General features: G+C 38.5%; 1 protein-coding gene across 42 annotated transcripts in view; it reads right to left on the bottom strand.

Moving 5' to 3' along the window:
- NRXN3 (neurexin 3) overlaps nt 1-26,688 on the bottom strand; it is a 1,504,430-nt gene that overhangs the window by 124,133 nt on the left and 1,353,609 nt on the right. For 27 of the 42 annotated variants that reach the window (XR_011432271.1, XR_011432272.1, XR_011432273.1 and 24 more), the window contains 2 exons: nt 17,490-17,579; nt 11,918-12,225 (listed from right to left, as the gene is read on the bottom strand). Coding sequence is in view for 36 of the 42 variants with exons in the window: in XM_070250266.1 (XP_070106367.1) it covers nt 11,918-12,225; nt 17,490-17,579 (398 nt within the window). In the remaining 6 variants the exon portion in view is untranslated. The remainder of the gene's footprint in view (nt 1-11,917; nt 12,226-17,489; nt 17,580-26,688) is intronic. The other 15 variants (XR_011432275.1, XR_011432276.1, XM_070250269.1 and 12 more) reach the window with 1 other exon arrangement.

Below are 26,688 nucleotides of genomic sequence, written 5' to 3'. Positions count from 1 at the left end.
GCAGCTAATGGACAAGGAACAACAATGGTACAAGAGCATGAGGCTTAGAGGGCAGCAGCACACAGTCCTGGAGACCTGAGTTGTAAGTGCTAATTTGAGGTTTATTGATAAGGAGTTGAGGTCTCAAGACAAAATCCAGGTGCGTTCTAGGAATCAGACATCAAACTGTTATTTCAACAACTGCAATAACTGATGCTTGAAGACATTGGACAAATGCTTTCACATTTATTAGTGAAGATGATTTCCAACCTGTGAGTCCCTCCCAGGCCAACTCTTAATCAAGGGTGAAGATGCATAAGACATTCTTCAGACAAAGTTTCAATGGCTGTACTTTTCACCTGCCCTTTCTCAGGAGGCCACAGGAAGATGTGCACCTTCAGAATGAGGGAATGAGCTAAGAAAGACAACTTGACATTTAACATAAAAGTGAAGCCCAGGGATTTCCCAAAATTAGGGGCAAGGGAGATTCAGGATAACAGCTGTGAGGCAGGCCCAGAGAGCACCCAGATCAGACTGGAGCAGGACAGAAGACTCTGGTGGGGAGATCTCCAAGAAAAAAGTGGAAATGATAGACCACCTGTGTGTTAATGTTGAGAGGAGCTTTACCCCTCTGTTTGCTGTAACACTGACAGGTGGTTAGAAAAATAAGCCAATGAGACAATGAAAGTATTTAATAACAAATAGTTATAGGAAAAAGAAAATACAATCACAACAGTAGAATGTCATGTCTAGGGCAAGCATCCATTCCATTTTTTTCACTGTTTTTCCCCCAGTCCCTAGAATAGTGCCTGGAACATTCTAAGTACCCAGTGAATATTTGTGGAATAAATGGTTGCATGTATGAACTTACATTGTTCTCAATAAACAAAAGTCATAATATAAACTCAGAATGCTGATTCAATAGAAATGCGACAAAATTTTCTTGGGAAATTGGAGGTGAAAAAGTGTGTGTGTTGAGCATGGAGGAACTGAGGAAACTCAAGCCTTTTCTTCCAGTCAGAAGTCATCAGTTAATATGTAAAACTGAGCAAGTCAAGAATTAGAAGCATGTTATTAGAATATGATGGAAAGGTCTGAAAAAGCATCTAAAAGGGTTGCAAGTGTGGAGCAGGACTACAAGGCATGGTGAGGTGGGAAAGAGACTTCTGTCCTGTTGTCATTGGCTTGTTTTCTTTGAGGCCTCTAGAGACTGCCTTAAGCTGGGTTTCTCAGGAAACAGACTCTGAGACCTATTTTTGTGTATGGGAAGGTTTTGGGGGAGTGCCATGTGAGTCTGGGGAGAGGGAGAAGATGAAATTCAAGGCAGTTGCAACAAAGACCTCAGCTGACCCCAACACTCACAGGGAGCTTTCTAGCTGGGGGGCCTTTCCCAGTTGTCCAGACTGGAGACAAAAGGCTGGGTGTTTATATAACCCCCAGCCCCTTCCACTACTCACTGGATATGGGCTACCCCCAGGAAGGGGACTGACCCTGGGTAAAGCAGTTTCTTTAGTCAAGAGGCGTTCCTTGTGAAGGACTCAGCTGATAGCCATCAGCTAACACGCCTACTAATGATGTCTCTGCCCTGAAGTCGTGGAAATCCTGGTGCTATGTGAGGCTTTAAGCTATACAGATGCATTATTTAGATCAAAATTAAATTAAAACATCAAAGTAATACATGCTTATTGTTTAAATTTAAAAAGGTGGGCAATTTCCCCCTGGACATACAGCTTTGAATGATGAAACCAGAACCTGAAACCAGGCTGGTCCATCCCTAAAACTCAACTAGTTGTGTGGGGCTCAATAATTGGACAGTCTTTGAGACTCTTCCAATACAAACATTCCATGAGACTATAATCACAAACCAATAAGCAAAATATTTGCAATAAATATTGTAAACTTAGTCCTCAAGACCAAAATATGTTTCAAATGTAATCACTTTCTGGTAACGTGGTTTACTGTTGCCATCTTTGTTACTCAAAAAAGACATGGTTTACATTTGAAACTTGTCTTTTTCAAGTAGAAATTGACTACTTTATTCTTAGAGTTGACCTGTATAAATATAGCCGGCTGCTCCCTCTGTAACTCTAATAGCAGATTACTGTGCTAAAGTTTCTGTAGAAAACTGACCTAAAAATGAGTCTGCTCAGATTTAGAAAATATTTAACAGCCCTACCAGTCTGTGTATTCCTTTAAGGTAGAAATATATTTATTTCACTCTTTGTTTCCCCAAAGCCTGGCATTCATGAGGTGCCCAATATGTGTATAATAATATATACCCAATGAGGAAAGAGGGTTTTTTCGCCTGTATTGAATATTTCTATAGCCCGAGTGCCTAGAACACTACCGGCCCTTACTAAGTACTCTATTTAGTCAAATATTTGTTAATCGAATACAAAATCCAACAAAAATTGAAGTTACATGTGGGCACTATGGCTATAAATTTTACATCCTCATAAATTTAACTTGGGAAATACAGCATTTCTAAATCAAATTATAGCACTCTTCATCTAGGTTAATGAATTTGCCATTTTATCAGGAGACACACGTGTTGTGATGGTGCTTTTATTACGGTTCCATCTTTCCAACAAGGATCACTGCTGTGTAGTCCTTCTAAATGACAGAGCCAGAAATTACTTTTTCTTTGAATGAGAAATAGAAGAGAATCAGACACTGTGGTTTACACAATACATACATAAAGAGAATTATCTTTTTAAAACGTAGTCCTTTCAAAAACCTGAAATCAAGGATATGGAGGCAATTATATTATGAGAGTTATGAGAGCAATGAAATTATTCTGTCCAGTCTTTTGCATAAGTGGTCAGGAATAACATTTGCATAAGTTATATCGCATAGATTCTTGCAGACAGAGACTCAATAAAGACAAAAGAACACTAGCAAAAATAAATGCCTGAGGGAAGAAAACCGCTGAAGACACAGATGGAGGCATCTCTCGTATTTGGCTTTAAAACGAAAACAACAAAAATAATAAGACAAACAAACAAAACCAAAAATAAATGACAACAACAACAAAACCCCATCCAGGTCAGTTCTCCTTAGTAAAAAGTGTCTATTTCTATCTTTGTCCTTGCTCATTTCTCTCTCATGAAATCCACTTTCAAATGTCATCCCCCCCTTGCCGATAGATCAAGCATTCTTGAACGGGATAGACAGGGCAGTAAGGAACTAATAATGATAATAATAATAATGAGAAATGGCCTCAGAGATATATTTCATGTGTCTTCTCTCTCCTTGTCTTTCTTTAGCAGAATAGCTTCCCAGCCAGAGGGGCATTAATCATCAGAACAGCAGCTCTGAGATAAAGGCTGGGTGAAATTTCATTGTGCATTATAGTGTGAGTTGTGGGTGCATGAATATGTGTCTCTCTCAGTATCTGGGAGGAGGAAGTGGAGAGGCAGAGGAGAAAAATCTGTCATTTTATATATTTATACTGCTCAAGATGGTCAGAACCAGTTCCCCATTGTTACTGCGGATTAAAATCATTCACGTCCTTCTGCTTTCATTGGAGGTCACCTCTCAGAAAGGAGGATAAACATTATGATAAGTTAAATTCTACCTACTTTTTTTTTCCATCTGCCTTGGGGGCATATAGCAGAGTAAGGGACAGGAGGAGGCAACAGTGGAACCAGGAGCAGGACTGTCTGATGGAATAAATTTTTCTTTGTTAACCCTCAGCTGGGTATCCATTCTTCAGCTTACATAACACTTTGGGTTAACAAGGTTTCCTGTTTTGAAGAACCCTGAATTAAGTCTGGGCAAATCTTTTGGAAGAGATAGGTTAACAGATGCTACAAATTCTCAGCAAGGAACTGTAAATATCTACTAGATCCTTGCTCCAGAAAGGAAGACCCACATATTGCAGCATGACATCAACTGGGAACTAGCTAGAAATGCATAATATTAGACCCCACCCCAGAACTGAATCAGAATCTGTGCTTTAATAAGATCACCAGGTGATCTGTATGCACATAACAGTTTAAGAAGCACTATTCTAGCTAATACATGCAAACACATATGAGCATCCTCCCTCTCCGTCTCTCTCTCTCTCTTTTTCTCTCTCTCTTACACACACGCATACACACAATCAGATGGGATGAGACATAGAAGAGGCCACATTATATACACAAGTCAATCAAATTCCCATCAAGTAATTCTCTCAGTGACTGCTAGCCACCACAGATATGGTGTACATTTATTTCCCCAGCCATCGATCTCAACCTTGGATGATGAGAAAGCCAAGGAGAACCTTACATTCTCCAGTTAGCTAACAGACAACCCAAGGCATTAATTAGAAGGTTTCAAAAGGCAGGGCTGTCATAACAGCCTGAGTATGCTTCTAATTTTTACAATCATTCAAACATGCACCAGAAAGGTATGAAAGCACATCCCGCCCCTCCTACTGCCTTGTCAAAGATAGAATGGAAATATCCATCTTGAAGCCTGGCTAGCAATGATTACTGCTTCAAGTCATTTCCCTGTGGTATATAAATAGAAATAAAGGGATGTATTTTCAGACCAACAAAAAAAGAACCAATTCTTGGACCTCAGTTTAAACTGGAATCATTGATTCTTTTTGACAACTCAAAAGACATTTATTAAGTAGTCGATCTTCCATATGGGGTGGTCATTGTGGACCCCTTCTGAAAGCTTTTAGCAAAGGGGAATCTGAAAAAGAAATCATTATTTGTATTATAATTTCAATTAAATCAAAGATGTTCTATTCATTTTTCTCAACTTTAGCCATTCATCCCATGTTATTGGCTTTAGACTCCACCAAGCTAATCTGTTAGGTGATCGGAGAAACCACCCAGAGCTTTAGAAACATTTGGAGACCTCCACACTGAGTAGCCAAGAGCAGACCCTACTTCCTCCCAGTTGTTCAGATGGAGCAAAATAAGACCTACCACTTGATCAGCAGTTCTGGTGAAAATTTTACCCTATAAATATTACAGCCTAATTAGAAAGGCATCTCTCAAACTTCTCCTAGCAACTCACAGACTTTCAGCCTGTCTGCAATGAGCGTCTTCTCCGAGGACCCTTTCAAGGACTAAACTCAGCTTTGGGAAGTGCTGATGCCATCCACCGAAATTAAAACATTGAAAAGGGGGATGAAAAGGAACAGCACTGCATTCTCTTCTCTCTCCTATTTGTTCTGCAAACATGCAAACATGTAAGTCTTTAAGAGGTAGGTAAACCCATGAAGCTCCCTTTTTTTTTTTTTTTTTTCATTAGAACTATGCAATTCTGCAGAGAAAATGTCACTGGAGAGTCTTACCAGGTAACGAGTAAATTAAAGACCAATTTCCTTCTCCCCCAGATCACTCTCTGAGAGGGGAAAAGAAAGTACCTGTGTGAGGGTAAGGAGGAGACAGAAGATATTTCTTGGCTGGCATCTAAAGTCTAATTAGACTGACAAATCTTCACTGCCTCCCCCAGTTATGAGGCTTGGCAGGAAAGGAAAGAGCCCTGGAGCCGCACATTATGTAAGGCTGTTAATCAATATTAGTTGAGCCCTGATCCTAAAAATAAACTTCCTCTGGAGGCTCTGTTGTCTCGAGGCAAAAGTGAGGGACTGAAAACTGTGTGGACTCCTTGTCTCATTTCTATCAAGCTGGTGGCAGCAGGGAAAAGGAAGAGGGGCCCAGGGCGGAAATTCTTTGGGTAAGTATAACTGTTCTTGATACAACATGATCTATATCCTGTTATAGCATCGTATCTGGGATAAGGTAGGTTTCTCTTGTATCCCAATCCAAGACAGTTTGATTATTCAAAGAACCTTGAGAAAATTGGGTATTCTAGCCAGAGTCTCAAAATGCCATTGACAACAACATGCTGTAAATGTGTGTATCACAAATTTGGTGGAAGCATATGAAATTGATGATATTTGACCATTTTGAGCTACAAAAATGGCAATTTCATATGCTTTGCCCTAATAGAATACACTGTGTGTAATAACCACACAGCAAAGCCAATTCCTATGCCTGAAAATGAAAAGGAAAGAGTCTCCCATAGAAATTCCTGCTAGTTGATGAATTTAGGGCTCTGATTCAATCTGGGACCCTCAGAGGAAATCCTGGGTCATTGTGGCTTTGTGTGTATATAGACAAAATTGTGCTTCTTGTGCTCAACCAATCATACAGGACAGCTAAGCCCTCTGAGGATCTGTGAGTTCTAGGAGAGTCTCTCGGGTTGAAGTGGTTTCCTAATGTCTAGCATTTAGTGAAAACTCATGAGGTAGGCCATGGTCTAAGGTCTTTCCACACATGATGGTATTTTCTACTCACAACAAGCCTATGGGGAATTTACTGTTATGCCCATTTTACAGATAATGAAACTGAGGCTTAGAGAGGCTCGTTACCCTGCTCAGAGATACAGAGCTAAGTAACTGAAAGAACTGGACTCCAACCTATAAATTCTGACTTTAACGTGTACTCTCTTCCGTTCAATATACTGAGACCCTTCTCAGATTATGTAGTGAAGGATCAGCTTTTTTTTTTCCTTTTTCTCTCCAAAGCCCCCTGGTACATAGTTGTATATTCTTCGTTGTGGGTCCTTCTAGTTGTGGCATGTGGGATGCTGCCTCAGCGTGGTTTGATGAGCAGTGCCATGTCCGCGCCCAGGATTCGAACCAATGAAACACTGGGCCGCCTGCAGCGGAGCGCGCAAACTTAACCACTCGGCCACGGGGCCAGCCTCTGAAGGATCACCTTTTTAATCACAAGGTTTTGCTTTGTTTTGTTTTGCAAGAATCAATATCAAGGCTGAAGCATTCTTCTTACTGTCTCCAGCCTAACCCTGAAAGCAGACCAAAAGGAGGACTTTCCATATAGGTATTACTACAAAGCCTGAAAAATTGTAGCTCCCTTCTGAAACTTTTCAAAGTGATTCACATTCGACCGCAGACTTTGTAAGTTTGCAAGAAGAATGAAATCTCACAGTCTCAAGTCTTTCATTTCTACTGTTTATTAGGATAGCGCCAATCCAGAAGGAGCACTGTGATTTTCTGGTAATTTTCTGGGGCCAGGCAGCAGTGGCCAATGTCAAGGTGACTTTACCAATGCCTATCACAGAAAAAGTGGGTCTAGTCAGTATCCTGCAAATAGCTTATAAACACTTCCAAATGGTGATTTGCACAGAACACACTGAGTTCTTCCTTTACTGATAACAACTCAGTCTGGAGGCCTAGGGTAAGAGAATACACATTATTCTTGGAACTGTTTTTCTTTTGGCGTTTTCCTGTCTCACAGGAACATTTTGGTCTTGGTGGCTGAAAGTTATTGCTAAAAGACTCGTGTTTCTCATTTTTGCCTTCTAGCCTGAATGAGGACCAAGGAATTTGAGTGTAGACTGAGTTGAACTTTACTGTTTTGGAAGCTGATCTATCAGTGTCATGATAGTAACCCACTGACATTGGGTCAGTGGTTATGTAATGGAAGTGCCTGCACAATTGCTGGGTCATCCCTATAGTGAGACCCACAGGGAACCCAATCCAGTTCTCCTCTTTTGGTCCTCTTCCACTTGGGAGAGATTCAGGCCAAGACTCTCAGAGTCTGGATCTCTTGTCTCTCACTCTATACACTCTCTGTTCTAGTTGGACTTGACTATCTCCCTCAGGAATTATAATCTCTGACTTTGACAATTTAGCTTCTGACGTTCAACCAACCTGGGATTTATTCCTCTCTCCATGTATCCAAATGTACTGACTCTATAAGGCCCAGTTCCAAACCCACCCCATTCATAAGATCTGACCAAGCCAACGACACACCACTTCTCACCCTCACAACACACCACCATTTGTAAGTCACTACCTCATGTTCATGGCTAATGTCAAGTCCTCTTTAGATTGTAGACTCCATGATGGCAAGGATCCTAGATTCCTCTTCTTTGTAATCCACAAAATATGTATGGATAGACATACTTTAGAACAGAACATATTCTCCAAGGCCTATGGAACTTCAGGTTTGTTTAAAAGTAGGAGAGAAAATTAAAGATGGGTAGTGAGGTATTAGAGAAGTCCATTCTTGAGATCTTAGAGACTTTATTTACCAGAACTAATTTTAGCCTCCAAATTCTACTGATCCTCCTTCAAATCCCTATCCCCCTAAAACCTCCTAGCCCCCACTCTGAACTACAGACACTACTATGAGTAAAAGCAACCCCATTTTCTGAGGTAGATCCTTCTTGAGAGGGTATTGATTTGCATACCAAATGTTGGGGATAGAATACAATAATAAGATTAAAAAATATTCAATCTTACTCTTCATGATGTTCTGTGTTTTAAGCACTTTGCTTATATTAACTCACATATCCTCACAATAATCACTTGATATAAGCACTAGTAGTACCTTCTTTCTCCCTAATTTTACAATATGGTAGACTTAGGCTGGTTGCAAATTCTTGCTACTCCTCCCATTGGAAAGTGAGGTTTATGTCTCCTTCCCTGATACTGAGAATGCTTTGTGACTTATTTGACCAACAGAATACAGTGGAAGTGATACTGTGCAGGTTTCCAGGTTCAGGCTATAAGAAACTGGCAGTCTGTACTTCCTATCCCTTGGAAAATGCTTTCTGGAAGCCCTGAGCCTCCATGAAAGAAGTGCAACTACTCTGCTGGAAAGAATACATGGAGAGTCCTGGCGACTACATGGAGAGGGAAAGGAACGCGGTTGAGTCCAGGGTTTCCAGTTAACCCACCAAGATACAAGGCACGAGTGAAGTCAGACCTTCCAGACCAGTGCAGCCACTGAGTGACCTCAGTCAACAACATATGGGCAGAAGAATTGCCTACATGGATCATTTTGGAGGGAAAACTTTCCACAAGCCATACCACTCCTAGTTGTTAAATGATGATAAGAAATGTAATAAAGCCTATCTTGTTTTCTGATTTATTCAATAAATATTTATTGAGCACCTACTAAACACCAGACCTTTACTTTTATCATGCACTCCCTTTCTTTCTCAATGTGCCCACCTTGCTTTCTCAATCTTAACTTTTTTTGTAATTTAGGGGAAGACCTAGAGACATTCTTCTTAATATAGGGTGAAGATCTGACGCTTGGGCACCATAGCTGTGAGGAATTTAACACGGTCCATGTAATTCACAAGTAGTTCTAAAACAAACTAGAGTATCAGAAAGATCAAAGTACCCATTACTTCCAGGAGGCTGGAGCTTTGGAGGGCATATCAACTCAAAAACTATTTGTTCACATTCCCACATAGTTAAGAGCAGCACCCAAGGCACTTTGCAGTTCTTCTTTGATCTGAAATCAACACCAACCAAGGTCTATCAGAAATGAATTGCTCCAATGATGTTTTCTCAGCTTATGCTTAAAAAAGGAACCAGTGGATTTTTTAATAACTAGGTTTTTATACTTGTGGATTCACATGCTTATTTTGTTTCTCCTAGAAGAGTTTAATTTTAGGGCAACCTGATTTAGCAACGGTATCAAAGCAAAGGAAGACAGAACAGAGTATCATTTGGAAAAGGCTGTAAGACTTCACACATAGGTGGAAATGTGAATGATGGGCCTGGTGAATATTAAATCCAGTCTTCCCACTCCTTTTTCTCTTTTCTGAAGTGTCTCCAGAGATGGAATTTTTAGGAGTCCACTTCATCCAAGAAAATTAGCTGGATCACACAGGGCATACTAGAGCCTCTGAGACTGATTACATCACCCAAAGACTTTGGAGTCTGGAAATTGTCCTATACCTTGGATGGAATCCAAGTGTTATTGAGTCCCCAGTCCTCACATAGGCCTGATGTGATCTACAGAATATACTTGAGATTCAAATAAGCTTGGAGACAAGGGAGGCTATTGAGTTTTTATGGAGCCCAGGACTAAGTTCTTTCAGCTAGTTGGAAAGATCAAAAAAATCCAAAACCCTTGGCATAAAATTGTTTCCACTGCCTAGTCTTTACAAAGAATAAGGTTTTTTTTTTTTTTTATCCCTCATCCCAGTGTAATCTAATTCTGCTAGTCTGTTGGCTTTCCTCCAAGAGTATGTATTTACACACCCTTAAAAACAAAGAGTTTCGACAGATTTATAATTCATTTTTATAGCCTTGGTAGAAGCAAGAGGAAAGACATGTAGATGTAATCCAATTATTACTAGACTCAAAGGAAAAGAAACGCACCAGACAGGAGGCTGTTAGGGCATCCTCCAGCTGCCCACATCCTCTAAAATGATAACAGGTTCTATGATGTTTAGAGTCATAATCACTTGTCAGACTTCTATACTTTGTATCCTACTCTTCTCCAGAAGTTCTGGCTTTCTTAGTTTGTGGGAATACTCACCCATCTGCTCCCATTTATGTATTTGCTGCAGAAGTGAAAGTCAAAAACCAATAATTATCGTGGCTTAGTCTCTGAATCCCTGTGTAACACTAAATCCTCTTGAGGTCGGCGAAAATTTGGCCTTGAAAAAGACTACAGGACCAGCCATTCCTATGAAGAAAAAGCCATTTGCTCCTCTGCTTCCCACAGAGTTAGTGGAATGTATTCTGACAGAAACAGAACAAGTCTGCCAAGACCTGTGCAGACAGAACTATCCTTTCACCAACAATAAACAGATCTGCTCTTGAGCTATAAAGAGTCATAATAGAAATATATATTGCCTTTTATCTTCTTTTCAGTGAGTAGAGTGAAGTGTCAGGAGTTATTGCTTTAATATCAGTAGAGAAGAAGCTATTTTTTTGAGCATGTGTGGAGGTATGCTTGTAGCAGCATGGGCGACAATAATACTGCTATGCTAACCAGGTTCTTAGTAGCCTTTCTAAAACACTTAACATTAGCTGATGACATCATCAGAACATACAGCTTCAAGTCATTCCTGTGGAGTGATTTAAGGAGCTGTCTGGATATTTCCGATCAAAGAAAAGGGGAAAGGAAGACAACACTTTTACGTCTACCTAACTCGAACTTAATTCAGAAGAATGAGAACACATAGGGGGTTTAATTGATTATCGGCTTTAAGTTTACGATGCCCACTGAAGTCAATGGAAGGGTGATGTCAAAGACTAAATTGAGCCCCTGGATAATGTCTTAAAACTGAGAAAAAGAAAGGACCAGCACCGATCTACTGAATCTTCTACAAACTCTAACTAGACTAGGGGTAATTTCCCCACAAGCAATTGGAATGTCTTATTTTATGCCAGAGTATTTAAGGCTAATAACTCAATTAACCTCCTATCCTCTACTAACTAGATTTATGAAATGCCAAGGGAGTCAGCAAAGCATTAAGCTTTAGCTGGGATATAATTACTTTTAAGTGAAAAAGCAAAAATGTTACCACAAAACTAAGGAATTCCTATATAGACAAACTCAGACCTTTAAATTCTCTAATGTATTAGGATCTTGGTCAAATATAAAGGAAAAAAATGGTTAAAAAATAATAGATGATTAATCAACAAAACATCAAATGCAGAGACTGCATTTTATAAGGATTACTTGAATCTCTAGTTTCAATTGCCCTTGATTTACTGCTACCCATTGGCCTAAAAAATGAACAATTCATGTTCCAGCAAAGCCATCAGAAGAAGGTCAATAGAACTGAACTAGGATACAGTCTTTCCTATGATAACACATTTTCCTTTCCTCCTTCTCCCCTTTAGCTATTGGAAAGAAAGGTAATAAAATGAGAGGAGGGAGTATTTCATACTGAAAGTGTTGTTCATTGCTCATTTTGAATAACAGCTTTACCATTTCAGCAATAAATATGGTAGGAGTAATAACCCATGAGTGCACATAAGACTTTTATAACTTCTTTAGCAATGACTTTGTCTTTCTCTACTCCTGGGTCTTTTTACTATAAACATCTATAGGCACCCTTCCTATAAACATGATAATTCAGACTCTTTAGCTACATAGAAACACTGACCATGATAGCAGAATCAATTAATAGTTGGAGAAAGGCTTACCTGAATGCTGGCTGTAGAGCGATTCTTGCGGGTTGTGGTAGTAGCCATTGTAGTGGTAGTTTCCATGACAGTGGTAGACATTTCTGGTGGCATGGAGGTCGTCTGTGTTGTTCCCAAGATTGATGGGACTTCTCCCACCAGCCGGACACTTCCATTGATTTTAATATTGGGGTTGTTCTCAGCCGCCATGTTCAATACTTTCAAACCATCATAATAGAGCCCAGAGAGCTGGCCTTGGAAGAGGCGTCCTTTGTCCTTTCCACCAATGGCTATTTGCGCCTGGGTGTTGAAGATGGTTAACTGCCGGCCTAGTGGGTTGGGTGGAGGAAACATCATTATTCCCATACATTTTCTCTTTTTGCCTTACCTGGTCTGAATGGACCAGGCATCAAGACAGGCTTCCTTGAGCAACTGAAGAGGAGAAAAAAAATTCAATATGGACATTGGCAAGTAACATTTCATTATGTTTACCTCTTCCACTGTCTAGCTGAATATCCTGGATAACCTGAATAATCAAGTTTCTATTTCTTTACTGTGAGAAAGGAGAAATCTTGGTTCAATGATGCGCAGTATTGCAGTCTTGTTGGATGTATAGTTGTGGATAACAGAAAGAAACCCCCAAATTAGGTGACGACAATAATAAATCATAAATGCCTATGACACTGACTTTTTAGCCTACAAAACAACATAATGACAACTAAAAAAGAATTACATATGGCAAACAAAAACTGAATGAGGTAACTCAGAACAGTGAACTAAAAAATAGGTCTGATAATTAAATAAAGTTATCTGAAATTAAATTAGATTCCAATTAAGAAACCTAGATTCATTGCATACTTACAAAAATTAACATTTTAGTTACCAAACCCCTCATTTCATAGAAATCTTCATAGTGAAAATTAGTCTATCCATACTTGCTGTTTCATAAACATCGTGACAGATCAGTTCCTATCTCTATCAATTTTGGGGAGTGGGGATTATGGTCACACAACTAAATCTCTCCCTAAGATATGGAAAATAAGCAGGCATTGATAATGTTCCTGGGGTTGGGGGAAGAAAAAGACATCATCCTAAATCAATGAATTTTAAAAAGGGGATGGATATTAATGAAAAAAGCAACATGTACAACTCCTCTAAATGATACAGAGGTATATTCATGGGTTGAAGACTTTCAGTAGCTCATCTTATTTGGAGTTCCCATTTGAGGAACCATTTATTCTTCTGTGGATAGAAAACTATCAGAATGAAATCATGGCAGAATAAAATTTAAAATCATGTAACTCCCCTTACCTTCCTCCCAGCTACTTCTACTTGCAAAAGCCTCTCCTAAGAGCTAGATCTTTCCCAGAAAACCCAAACAGCTGTTTAAGGCTAAGGCCTTCTATGCTATTATTTCTCCAGATTATTTCCTTCTGTTTTTCCATAGGGAGAATGGGGAAAAACTTATTAATGGAATTAAATATATCCTTTTTGAATTTTTTCCGCTGTAGGCAGTGATCAAACAATGCTCCACTCATTTTTAATTTAATCACCTGAATTATTCTAGCTATAAATGACTGGAAACAATGTTCTGTTATTCTTGCCTGCCTATTAAAAAGGAGTACATTTTTGTATATAAAGGTTTATATATGAGGTTTTTGCTCTACAATCTCTAATATGAATAGAGGCATACTGTGATGTTGGGCTCTTAACCGTTACCACCATTACATGGTCTTTAAGTCTATACAATGATTAGCTATCCTTGAACTTCCCATGTATAATGTGGAATACCTTCTCAATGTATAGTAATGGGAGAAATGGACGAGGCAGAAAAGGGAAAATGCATCTGCTCAAAGGGAACTCTTAAGAGTCAACTCTGCTCATTGGCCAACTCTTACATGCCTATTAATGAAGAATGTTTTATAAATAATACCCCTTTGGAGCTTCAAACGCTGCAGTATGCAGAATTAGCCAGAGAATTTTGTTAATGAAAATGATCTGCACTCTATAAAAATATTTGGAGCATGGAAATGGAATCTGCTGGCCTTAAGGATAACAGGATTGGCCAGATCCCAAGGGTGCAATCAAAATAGATCTAATAGATTTCCACTATTTTCCCACAAATTCTTTCAGGGCCCTGTGCACATGCATCATTGCCTGTCCTTTGGCCTCTCATTTCTCATACGAGATGCAGCCAAAAGTTCAAAGCACAATAACACTGGGTGATGGCCTGGAGCTGATACCTCTTTATGGTTTATTTTTTGACAATAGCTTTTTTCTGACAACAGAAATGCGATGATGGAAGGGGAGAATAAATACACCCTCAACCTCGCATAGGCATTTGGGACAGCTTAATACAATAAATAAGAAGAAACTGCCTAATGGGAGATGTCTAGGTCTAAAATTCAGTACCTTACACCAAATAGCCCCCAAACCAAGCTATCCATTCCATTCACACAATGTTGGCCAACCATATTTATTCATTTCCTTTTTTTGTTTATAATCCAGCACTGGTGATCAGTTGATGGTTACAACTGATTATACGTAGAAGATTTTTAATATTCCTGAAAGTATTTCACATCTATAATGGTCCACATATCATTTTCCTGGTGATATTATTCTGCCATTGCTTACAGATAAAAAAAGGGTCAGGGAGAATTGAAATGTAAAGCTGAATTATGCTGGCTAGAAATGATGGATCGTCTTTATTGCAGTTGCCATAGTTCACTCATAAAGTGGTCTTTGTTTGTTCAAGACTGATCCAAGCATGGGGAAAGGCAAGACACGTTTCCTGGGTTCTGAGATTAACCCACTGCTCCACTCCTGGCTGTTGCTGCTTTCCCAGAGAGATCTCACCAATCCCTTCTTGAGAACAAGACCCTGGGGGGTGAGACAGGAAAGGAGATTGTCTATATTTCAGTTTTCCATCATGCCATGGGAAGTATTTGTATTTTTGTCTGCTTGTCTGTTTCATGGTCTATTTCTGGCTAGGTCTGCTTTTCTTCTGTTTCAAGACCCTTTTCTGGCCTTATGTACCTTGGATCAGGTGGTTAATGGTAAAGCTGGAAGTCACTAAGAGAACAGTGGGATATTATCAGTCTTCTGCCATCTCTCTCTCTCTGATCAATTTCTCTCTCTCAGCTAAGCAGGAATAAGTGAGAAACAGCCATTTGTACCCTCTCCCTATGAAAGATATAAGGGACTGACTGGAGAAAGTTTTATCATTTGCCCAAGATTTCTCAAAATCAGTGCCAGATCTCATTATTATCACTCATTATGATCAATTGTATTTTTTATAATAAGTGGCCATGATATCTAATCTGTATCTATATCTATATCTATATCCCAACCCGAGAATTGTTCTATCATCTATTATGCAAAATCTGGTTATAACACCAGTCCAGGATTTGTAGCAGGTTACTTTTTGGGGTTTTTTGTGTGTGCCCATCCTTTTGAAAGTCATTAATTGTTACCTCATTTGGACATCAAGTTCACATACTGCTTAAATTAAATCTTTGCACGTCTCCAGTGTTGCACAAAGACTAATTAATTAAACCTCAGAACACCCTTGGGGAACAGGCCATATTATTTCTCCTCTCCTCAGAAGGGAAATCTGAGATATAAAGAGGTTAAGTGGATTGTCTAAGGTCAGAAAGTCAGTCAATAGTAGACAGAGCAGAAAACAGACTCAGGAATGCTGTGACCCAGATCTCTTCCCCAATGACAGAAATAACTCCCAAGAGGCATTCCAAGTACTTCCTAAAATGTCTGCCTAATTGTCTTTCTGTCTTTACCCTTTTTTAATCTTCGTCTTTACAAGGTCTTTTGGGATATATTTTCTAATCCTTTTGAAGGGAAAGTTAGCTAGACAGAGGAAGGGGTAAAGCAATAGAATAAACAGATGTTACTCACCCAAATTATTTTTAAAAAATGTAATTTCACTTAATGTAGAAGAGAGAACCTCCCAGTTTGCAAATAATTTTCAACATTATATGCATATATAAACATGTAAGTATTTGATTAAGAAACTAGAATGCCTCCTACTGTCCACTTGACCCACCCCTACCCCATCCCAACCCCTCAGCCTTTTGTGTATGTGAAAGCATCCTTCTATACGAAAGCCAACTGATAACAATGCTACCGTAAGGAAAACTAAAAGCCTACTAATAACTTTATAATGGTTTATACAAATGAAAATGCCTGGCATGCTATTAAACTTAGGCTTCAAAAGGCAATGGAGTAAAAGAAAATATTATTAACATAAAATTAAAAGAAACAAAAAAGTTCTCTCAGGCACATGAGACTCAGACATGCATCTAGTTTTCTTTTCCTTTTTAAAAAGTGAGGCAATCATTGTCTTTATTGTTAAAGGGACTTTATGAGCTGGTGATTACTAAACAAAATTATTTGCTTTTTAGAGTTATTCTTAATTTATTTTTAATTAGACCACGTACGTTAAAAACAGGGCAAACAGTTAAGGCTCAGTGAGGATTTTCCGTGTTTAAAGGTCTGAATGCTTTCACCCAACTTAAAGCTGTGCTGGTCCTTTGTTTTTTAAGTTGTATACTAACTAATATATCCAATTACTTTTTATACATAACTCAATCAAATCTCTACAAACTTTAAGAACTCACTTAAGGTCTTTGAGAGAAGAGGAGCTTATACCGGCTCAGGAAAGAACAGAATAAATAGCTTCTTAAAGATAGAAAATTTTCTTCATTGCAAAACAATAGTTTTTATGTGCTAACAGAAGCCACACAGAAAATTCTAACATCAGTTATAACCGCTGCCCTCTTTTATTAACAAAGTGGTTGTTTTCTTCAGCAAATCAGAAATTGCTGTTTTGCCTTTCATGAGCCTTTCCTTTTCCAACACATTGTCTTAAACACTTACACTTTTGTTGCATAAACATCAGATACACAAGGGAATCACACAACCAAAGTGTAAAATAATTTGTTTCTTTTTAAGTTTCAGTAGCATCTAGGACACAATTAACCTCTTATGAAACATTTTTGCCTCTAAGTTTGAATCTAAAGGCAAAATTCATCTTTCTCATTCTTTCTTTGTTTAAAAACAAATGTTAAATGACATTGCTCCCCTTATAACATTTGTTTTAAGCAGTTTAAGTGACAAGAGTCGATCTGTGATTTTTTTTTTTTTTTTTTTTGCTAACCATGCTCTAGGTAGTAAAGCCAAAACAGCCTCAAGATGTAAGTTTAAATAGTACTTTTGAAAGGTCTTTAGAAAGCTTTGGTAGAAGAGGTGATTTAAAACAAATTAACAAATAATGTCATGCAGTGGTTAAATTGCCATAATACATTTCTTTTTTAGAGGTTCCTGGAATTTCTTGTTTGTGGTTGTCACGCTGATAGCAAGCTAGATGTTAGTCCCTTTAACTGTATTTTAATGGCAATGTATTATAGCATGATTTATCAACATATGGCAGGTGGAAGCTGACACAAATTATAATGAAAATTAAAACAGTCATTTATGCAGCAGGCGATTATCATTTAAGGAACATTTATTTGCAGGCTTTAAAAATGAGGATTTAGAATCAAATGATTTTAAAACGAAAGTTTTTAACGACGGTTACCTTTTTCCTGCAGCCACTCCTCTACGGGCCGGTTATATTTGAAGGGGATTTTCTGTTTTACCATTTGGAAGCGTTCATTATCAGTGTTGCCTTTAAAGTTTAAAAAACAGCTTAAAGAACAATCTGAAAAGTCAATAAGTCATTAAAAACATCCTAGGTTTTTGGTTTGTTTTATGAAGTTTTTAGAGATAGATATCAATTTATCTTTAGTAGAGGTGGAGTTGAAGTCACTCTGCCCTTGGGTGACAGGTTTGAGGTCAGGCTAGTCCTAGCTATGCAGTGCTCCATTATGTTTTGAAAACGTGGCACAGGAGGGGAATTAGTAAGAGGTTTGGCCATTGAGAGAAATGGGTTTACTTTCACTCTTCTCCATTGCACCCCAACCATACCTTAATTGGGCCAACGGAAGCACGAGGATCTCCTCAATCTTTGAGTAATTTACCTGCCAGATCAGCTTCATAAAGTGATAGGGGACCCTCAGTGTCTCAGTCATACAGGCTCTACTCTCACTCTGCTGAACTCTATCAGAAGCATGGGGCCATGCAGTTCTTTATTCTCCTCTCAAAGGTTTGTCACTGTTCTACCTTCTGGCAGAGGGAAGCCAAAGAAGACAATTTAAGCCTTGATGGCCAAGGGAGACTTCTTATTCCGTAAAGGGGTCCCTGGACACCCATCACCTATGTTAAATAGGTAGAGTATTACAGATGACTCTTTATATCTCTTTTCCTTTGTCCAGATTTGTTCCACATTTTTTAAAAAAGGAAGCCCAAAGTAAATACCTGTAAACAAAAACAGCTATAAATATAAGGATGGAGCATTTGCAGACTTTTGAGCACCTATGTTTTACTGTTGCTCACAGACACAGCCTCCATGTTTACCTAGTATGCCTCTCTCTTACCTTCCTATGAGAGGTCCTTCCTAAACAAGCGTCCATTCGTAAAGCCTGTTAGGGATACTTCTTCCAAGCATGAACTGTTTAACTAGTTTCAAGTATCGAGCATAAAGCTTTCCACAGCTAGTATGCCCTCTTCTTCCTTTTGGAGCTGTTGTTACCACCCCTGGATGGTTTGTCTATCTGGAAAAACTTGGAGAATGGTGTTGTGCAGATATACTCTTAATGAATATGCTTCAAATTACAAAATAATGAAGCCATGCTTTGGGAACTGTTCTGTCTCATCAACCAACCTCACAGCAATCAAGCAGAAACTAGTGAATTCTAATTCATTACTTCTGACTCATAGTCCTGTATGGGAACTTTGGAAATTCTCCTCCAAATTACCCACATTAAAAATGAAATCAAAGTCTCAAAACAGGTGGCTTGGAAACAATTTGCAAAGAAGTCTAAAAGCCAAAAAGAATATTAGAATTAAATATAGCATCACCAAGTGAATAGTAGAAGCTTGTCATGGCATTTGAATCTTAGGGCCAGCTCCATATAGGAGTTCCTATTGGCGGAGAAGAGTCCCCATGTAACTAAACTGGTACCTGCCTTCTGTGAGGGGTAGGATGGGAAAGGGGCAGCAATGTTGGGAAATGTTTCCAAGACTCTCTGTTCATTTCTCCTATGAACAAATTATTCTAAGGTGCTGACTCATTATCCTCACTGCCTGGGAATAAAAACAAAACAAAACAACAACAGCAAAAAAGCAAAGCTCATGAAAGAGGCACTATGGATCTGTTTCCAGCCAACCTTATGGGACCCTATCTGGCTGGCACAAAACATGATACATTAACATATCAAAGGATAAAGTAAAATGAATGGAAAGAACAATTAACAATTTTGGATAGCAGTGTATAATTTAAAGTTTTCCTCAAAGTATTTTTCTCGCAGAAAAAAAGGGAAGGTGCAGGCAAGGAGGAAAAACAGAAACGCAGTTTAACTCCTTGGTGTTTCAGTAAGCCACGGTGAACGAAGTTAGGTTTGCCTGTTAATATAGCTACCAGTTACAGATCATTATAATAATTCTTCCTGGTAGTTCTAGGTACTCAGAATTCTATTAATCAAAAATAAAGGTGAGTAAATTCTCACATGTCTTCATAAAAAAGGAGCATGCACGTCTCTGGAAAGAACCTGTATCTATAACTCTTAATCTTACCCTACAGGAGACAGATATCACAAGGCATGTCATCCATCTTCATAAGTTTTGACCCCTCTCAAATTTTAGTCACAACAGAATATTATACTGAGAAATGGCAAATGGGTGGTGCTGGATTCATCTTGAATATACCCTATTACTTTGGGTTTTCTGTAACTATCATTGTTGGCTACAACATTAAAAATATTAATGACCTTCATTCCACTCACTGTGGAAAGGATTAGTGAAGTCAATAGGAAATATAAAGCTAAATATTCTTAGTAACTTGCAGGGCAAAATCAGAAGTATTCAAAGTTCCAAATTGCCAGAGTTCTATATATACAAAATTAATTAATTGAGAACTTGCATTGATTTACTTCCTCCAAATACACAGGGCTCTTGGTCCTCCCAAGCACCCCCTCTCAATCCACTCTTCCAAACATAAAGTTCCACAGGAAATCATTTTGGGACATGGTACAACTAGAAAAAGTGAAATCAGTGTTGGGTAATCAATAAGTGATATATTGGGAGGACAGCATAGCCACGATTCAACCTTAGACCCTTTGGAAAGCGAAAGAGAGAGAATCATTCTTCTCCACCTCAGCTTTAAAGACATTTAGAAAAAATTTTAAGTTTTCCACACCAGATGGATAGTATCTGGCATGAAGGATAGTGAGCTTGCATACTGTTATAAGTTGTGAAAGATGGAAGGTCATTTGGAAAACCAAATTGGTTTAAATTGCCGCATTAACATTGTTCTTAGTCTCTTTTCATGTTCTTGTTGGTTTTTATTTTAATTTATCTCAAAAATTAGTGAAAACTGTTTTAGAAACATGTGCATGAGAATGAGTTCATTTGCCCCGAGCCCCATTTGCTAGACTGAAGAGCAAACAACCTTCTACATATAGGAATTCATACATAGGGACTACTCTGAAAGCTGAGCAAACCTTGTCAAATTCATATACATTCACATTAAATCGTTAATGACATTCAGTTGTACATTTCATATAGCAACCAGTATGAAAATTTAAACAAAGAGTGAAATCAATTCTTCAATAGAAAGTGAGGCTATCCTTGAGAAAGAATGGCTTTATGAATAGTAATGATACAATGTCATTAAAAAGAGGCATATGTGCATTACTAATTAGACCAAAAAAATGTCATCACTGTAGTTCTTAACCACACTGAGAAATCTATAAATTTCACAATGAGATCTTCAAACAGACTGTTCTTAAATTACTTATATGGATCTGACACTCACCTACATGGAACTAAATTTTAGAAAAAAGATCAGTCGCATTTTATTCTTCTTAAAATAAAGGTAATGGTGTGTGCGTGTGTTTGTGTGTGTGTGTGTGTGTGTGTCTGTGTGTGTGTGCCTCCCCACCCATTTTTTATCAGAAATTGAGATTTTTTATACTATTGGCCACCTCTGGTCATTTGCATTTGGACTATTGGTTCTATTATCAAATATTATCTATTTCAGCTTCTGGAGAAACACACAACATGCACTGTTGAATTATAATATTGTGAAGAGCAGAATATTCTGAGGTGAGATTATTAAGGCCCAACTGGTTCATATATATAGCTCCAGCCCCTATGTAGAAATAACTCATACTTTCTGCATTTGGGTGAATCCACTTAGGATAAAATGAAAAGAGAACAGAGGGAGACAAGACAAAGAAAGCAAGCTGACCCTTGAATAGTTCCCCAGTATGTCAGTCCCTCTTTATGATCCCAAAGGAGTACATTTGAAATTTGTTCATGGTCTCAAAGGAGTAAACATTCTTTAAATTGAAGGACTAAAAGATAGAGATAACTCTTGTATAGCACAGAAAATAACTTCCACAACACCATTTTTACACTCGATTGGTCCAAATATAGATCCTATTCATTACACATTATACCAATTTTCTTAAAGTCATAATCAATACAGCATAGAAGTTAAGACCATGGACTTTGGAGACAAACTTGGCCTTGAGTTCTAACCTTACGATTTACTAGCTGTGTAACGTTGTGTAAGTCACTCAGCCTCAGTTTCCCCATTTCCCAATTCCCCATAGGACTTGGTATAGGATAATAAGAGGTAGAGCTCATATAGAAACTGGGATATGAAAAATATTCAATTTATTGAAAATATTATTACTAGTATGACTCAACTCTTTCCTAATGATTTAAGGGAAGCACACTGGTTCCATGGCGTGCTTCCACCGTCTCAGAACTTCACCAGGTCTCCGGTCAAAAGATGACCATATTCCATTTGGTCCCACAAAGTTTATCTTCCAAAGATCAACTGACCATAGAAAATGAAACATCCTGAATATCCCCTAAATCTCCCAGCTGTTGCTTTTCATATTTTTGTATCCTCTAAAAATATACTCAGCTAACCCCATTTCCAAAACAAAATGGGTTTCTAAAACCGCTGAAAATAAAAGAGCAATTCAGGCATTGACAAATGTGATTTCTTGGTCCAGCCAGAGGTAATGATGATATACTGCTGCTAAGCTGAGGAAGAGTGGCTTAAAGGTTCAGGCAATTTACACCAGGCTGGCAGAAAATGTTTTCTTGCAGGTAGACTATTAATACCATCTGAAATATTGTCAAGCATGTGAATATGCTAATAGGAATATCGTAACAACATTCATCTGTGCAAAATTAATGCCAGAGGTATTTTTGTATTTTGTTTTGAGTCCTGGGAGTAAAGAAAGGAAAAGTTTTCTTTATTGCTTTGTTGACACTAAAAAATGAGACTATAGGTCTAATGAACAGTCAAAGAATGAATACTATGTATTAGAGCCAGAGGCAAAAGAAAATCGATGTGGGCAGGCTCAAGTAGTAGGGCATTTCAGGGGTTCTTACAATGTCTCTCTCCCCAAAGAACACTTTGTGAATTTCAACGTAAATGTCAGACACTAAAGAAAAGGAACTGGGGAAACTCTGAGCTCGGCTCTGGTCTTGTTCCTGGCGTTGACCCAGATGAACTCTCCGAGAGTCAGAAAGAAGGATGTTGTGCTACCCAAAGGGCGTCTAGAATGTTGGGCCACTTGTAAGAGATAAACGGACCTCAACAAAGAAATGCTATCTTGTATTTATAAAATGTCTTTCAACCAAGGAGCTCAAAATGCAATTATAAGCATCATTTCATTAATCCTCACACACACCCTTGGGGCTGAAAAAAAAGAACAATTTATACATTGTGAGCCTTGATCATTTAGTGTGCCAAGATAAAGAAATGAATCTTTTGGAGCAGAAAACTGATCTGCTGGAGGAAGTGAATTAACAGACGCAGAGCACAAGGGCATTATTAAGTAAGGGAGCTTTTCCAGACTCACTTACGTGGTTCCATGAGCCGGGGAGAACCACCTTTCCAAAGTGATCAGATGTTTACCCCTGAAAAGCAGTGTGGGTCACCCAGGCATACCAACTTGGCTGATGAAGCTCACTGCTCATGTCTTCTAGATATGTTCAGAAATGGAAAATCTAAGTGGCAGGCCATATTATCATTTCCTTCCTTTATCAAAGTCATAGTATTGATCCACCATCTCTAGGCTACAGGAGTTGAGCTATTTAAGCGAAGGTGGTTCAAACGTGTGAAAAGAGTAGCAGTTATGCAGTCAGATAGAGGTTGGATGCAATCCTATCTCAGACATTTACCAGGTCTGTGAACTTAGACAATTTAGTTAATCTAGATGTCTCAGTTTATTCATCTGTTCAAAAAAGAAAGGATGAAGATAATAATACCCGTATGGCAAGATTTTACGCAAATTAAATATAATAATCCAGGCAAGGACTTAGCTCATGGGGAGTTAGAGGGGGCTGGGAATGGGGAGCATCTGTGATTTGTATTCATTCTGAGGATCTTTCCCTAACACATATCTAAGGCTCTAAAATGGAAAATCTTTCTCCCTAGAGACAGTGAAAGGGAATGTGTGTATTGATGGTGGGGGGCAGGGAGGATGTTTGTCTGGAGAACCCGCCAGGCCCCTTCCATTCTTGATGTTTCCGTTGACCTCTGGTCTCTGCCATGTTCTCTCATTGATGTGCCTACACACATTCACTCCTCATGTTTGAGTACCTTATAGGCCAGGGTGGGGAATGGGGACCATGCTGGAGATGTAACTCTGGTGATCTATGTCCAGCTATTCAAGTGACCACGTCCCTATCCCTTCACCTTTGTCAAGGCTGTCTGAGGTAGTTGGTATGCAAATATGTTAACACTGAACTTCTCTTTCATATCGCAAATCTGGATCAAAGTACCATCCTGTTGCGGTGTTATTATACTAATGACCCTGATACAACCATTAAAACATGTGTCACCATCCTTATCCTTTCCCTGTATGTTGAAGCCATTCTCAACTCTTCCTGAAGCTCGTTGCTCCTGGAGTTTCTCCTCACTTGTCCTCATCCATTAAGGATACTTTCAATCCCAGGAAGGTTAATAATGCAAGGTCCAGCTGATTGCAGTATCTTTATTTGCTTTCATAGTTTAAGAGAATATTTCCAAGTAATACCTCATGGAACTTTCTTCAGTATGATGCATCTATCTAGCACCTATTCTTTATTTAAGAGCCCTTTCAAAAATGACATGCTATAAATTAACCAAACATAAATTGACTATAAAATTTTCTTTCCTTCCTCAAATGTTGTCACTTTTTCCTTCTATAATTATTCCAAAATATGCCCTGAAGCTAGACTAGTCAATTTCAATATCTGGATTTTGTCTAGTTTCTTTCTGGTAAACACGTTAAGTATAAGTACATCTTGGTGTATCTTTAAGGGTTAGCTTCTTCATATATAAAATGAGGATTATAATGATAACTGAAACATAGAGTTGTGAGAATTAACAGAACTAAATGTATGTAAAGCCCTTAGCATAGTGTGTGGCACAAAATAAGCACTCAATATGAATTATTACTATTGTTGGTAATGTTATAACAACACCTGATTCAGAAGGGTTACACCAAAAAGAAGGCAAACTTAATGAGAATTATCTCACTACACAATTTTTAGTGTCAAATCTTTTCAAGTTTCCTTTTCAACATAAAGCCTTAGAGTTTGGTCTTCAGCCATTTGACATATGATTGCTTCAAGATTCCCGCAGGAGCCCTTCATGTTGTTGCTTATTTTTTCCTTATTGCAAAAGCCACAGTGTTATTTTGGGGCCTGCTCTTCCACATGATCCATGCATTCCTGCGTGCCCACCCTCTGTGTGATCGCCCTGTTTCTCTTTAGTCTTGTTGGTTTCTTTCATTTCTCACTAGCCGCCTTCTTCTTCCCACCCCCATCCCTCTTTCCTTTTGTTCCTCTCAGGCAGAGGATATCAAACTCAATGCTTTAAAAACCAGAATATTTAGTAAAAAAAACCCCTCTTCATTCAAACATGCATGTATGGTGTCCCTATACAGCTCAGAGGACAGGTAGGAGGTTTGGGAGGACAATTTCAATGTGCAAAAAATTGGAACGTTTTCATCCTCATGAATAGGAAAGTCATACCAACATCAATATCTCTGATGCCATAAAAAACTTATGCTATAGCCTTCTTTCTGATTAGATCTTATGGAATCACTAGTGTTTATAAATTATGGGTCTTTTAGACCAACCCTTGAATCTCATGCCTACAAACGAATATATTATTCCCAAGGGATCTAAAAATTACAATCACTGCACTATGTATCTCCCACTCTTGACCTGGCTAGTACACTGGTTTGCACCAGTTGTCTAAACAACCGCACCACAGCACAGTCACATATTAGGCTTGTTTCCAACTAAAATTGCTTCCCCAAAAGTTTGGGGCATCTTGCATTCAGGTAATACACTTTATATACCTCAAAGCAAGACTTTAATTACATCTTATTAAATTTATTCTTTTTTGTTTCATAACAGCATTCCAATCTGATAGGAGCATTCCAACTCTAGGTCTTTTGTTTCTTGTAGAAGATACCTTTCTTAGCTCTGTCATCTGTCAATTTGATACGCATATTTTTGGCCATTCATTCCAGACTCTAAAGAATTTAACAGGAGGATTATGTGGTGGTTTTGAAACGTTTACAAATCCTTTGAAACTCCTCTCTGTAAGAGGTGGAGCTTGATTCTCCAACCTTTAATGTGGGCTGGACTTAGTCACTCAATTCTAAAGAATAGGATAGTGACAGTGTGTGGCTTTAGAGACTAGGTCAGAAAAGGCACCATGACTTCCACTCTCTCTGTCTCTCATCACTCACTCTGGAGAATTATTACTATATTATAAGGACACTTAAGAAGCCGTATGGAGAAACCCACATGTCAAGGAACTAAGGCCACCAGATCCTCCAGGACTAGGTAAGCCTTGAGATGACTGCAGCCCCAGTCTGTATCTTGACTTCAACTCATCAGACACCTTGATATAGAACCACTCAGCTAAGCTGCTACAGAATCCTGACCTATAGAAACAGTGAGATAATAAACGTCTGTTGTTTTAAACCACTGAGTTTTGGGGTAATTTGTTATAGAGCAATAGATACAGAGTAATTAGAGCTTCCTCTGAGTTTTCAGTTCAATCAGAGGCAGATCTCCTTAAGACGCTGTCATAGCTCTGCTTATTTTATACTCTTACAGGGAAATGAAGATACAGCATATTCATAAAATTCTCCTCCTCTCCCAATTTGCTTATGCCATCCAAAGGGAATTTAGACTCGTTTAGTAAGGCTTGTTTTGATGAGCCCATGTTAGTCCTTAGCCATCACTAGAATCTTTGTTAAATATGGTTAAATGTATACCAACTTAGCTGTCAGAAGAAACACTTGAGAACTTTTATATTTCAGTCTCAAGTTGAAGAGATCCATCCTTTTACACAATGTAAAATTTAGGACACTTTCCCCAAACTAGTTTTCTATTCTAACTGACTCCTATAGCTATTTCTGAGCAAACGATCAGGGGCTTGGAGTTCAAATTCCTTAAGCATCCTGGGAAGTTATTTATCTAAGACCTGGAGATTTGAGCTCCTTTGAAGAACTCTATTACCCTTTCCTCGCCTTTTTCAAGGACCAAATTTTCCTATTTATTTTGTTTGTAGCAGCCTTTACAGTCTGAAGAAAATTCTCCTTGCTAGAGAACCTGTTGGTAACAGAGAAAGATGTGTGCGTGTG

The sequence above is a fragment of the Equus caballus genome, chromosome 24 (genome assembly GCF_041296265.1).
Source record: "Equus caballus isolate H_3958 breed thoroughbred chromosome 24, TB-T2T, whole genome shotgun sequence".
In the NCBI taxonomy this organism is placed as follows: Eukaryota; Metazoa; Chordata; class Mammalia; order Perissodactyla; family Equidae; genus Equus; species Equus caballus.
This window is presented reverse-complemented; position numbering and strand designations above follow the sequence as displayed.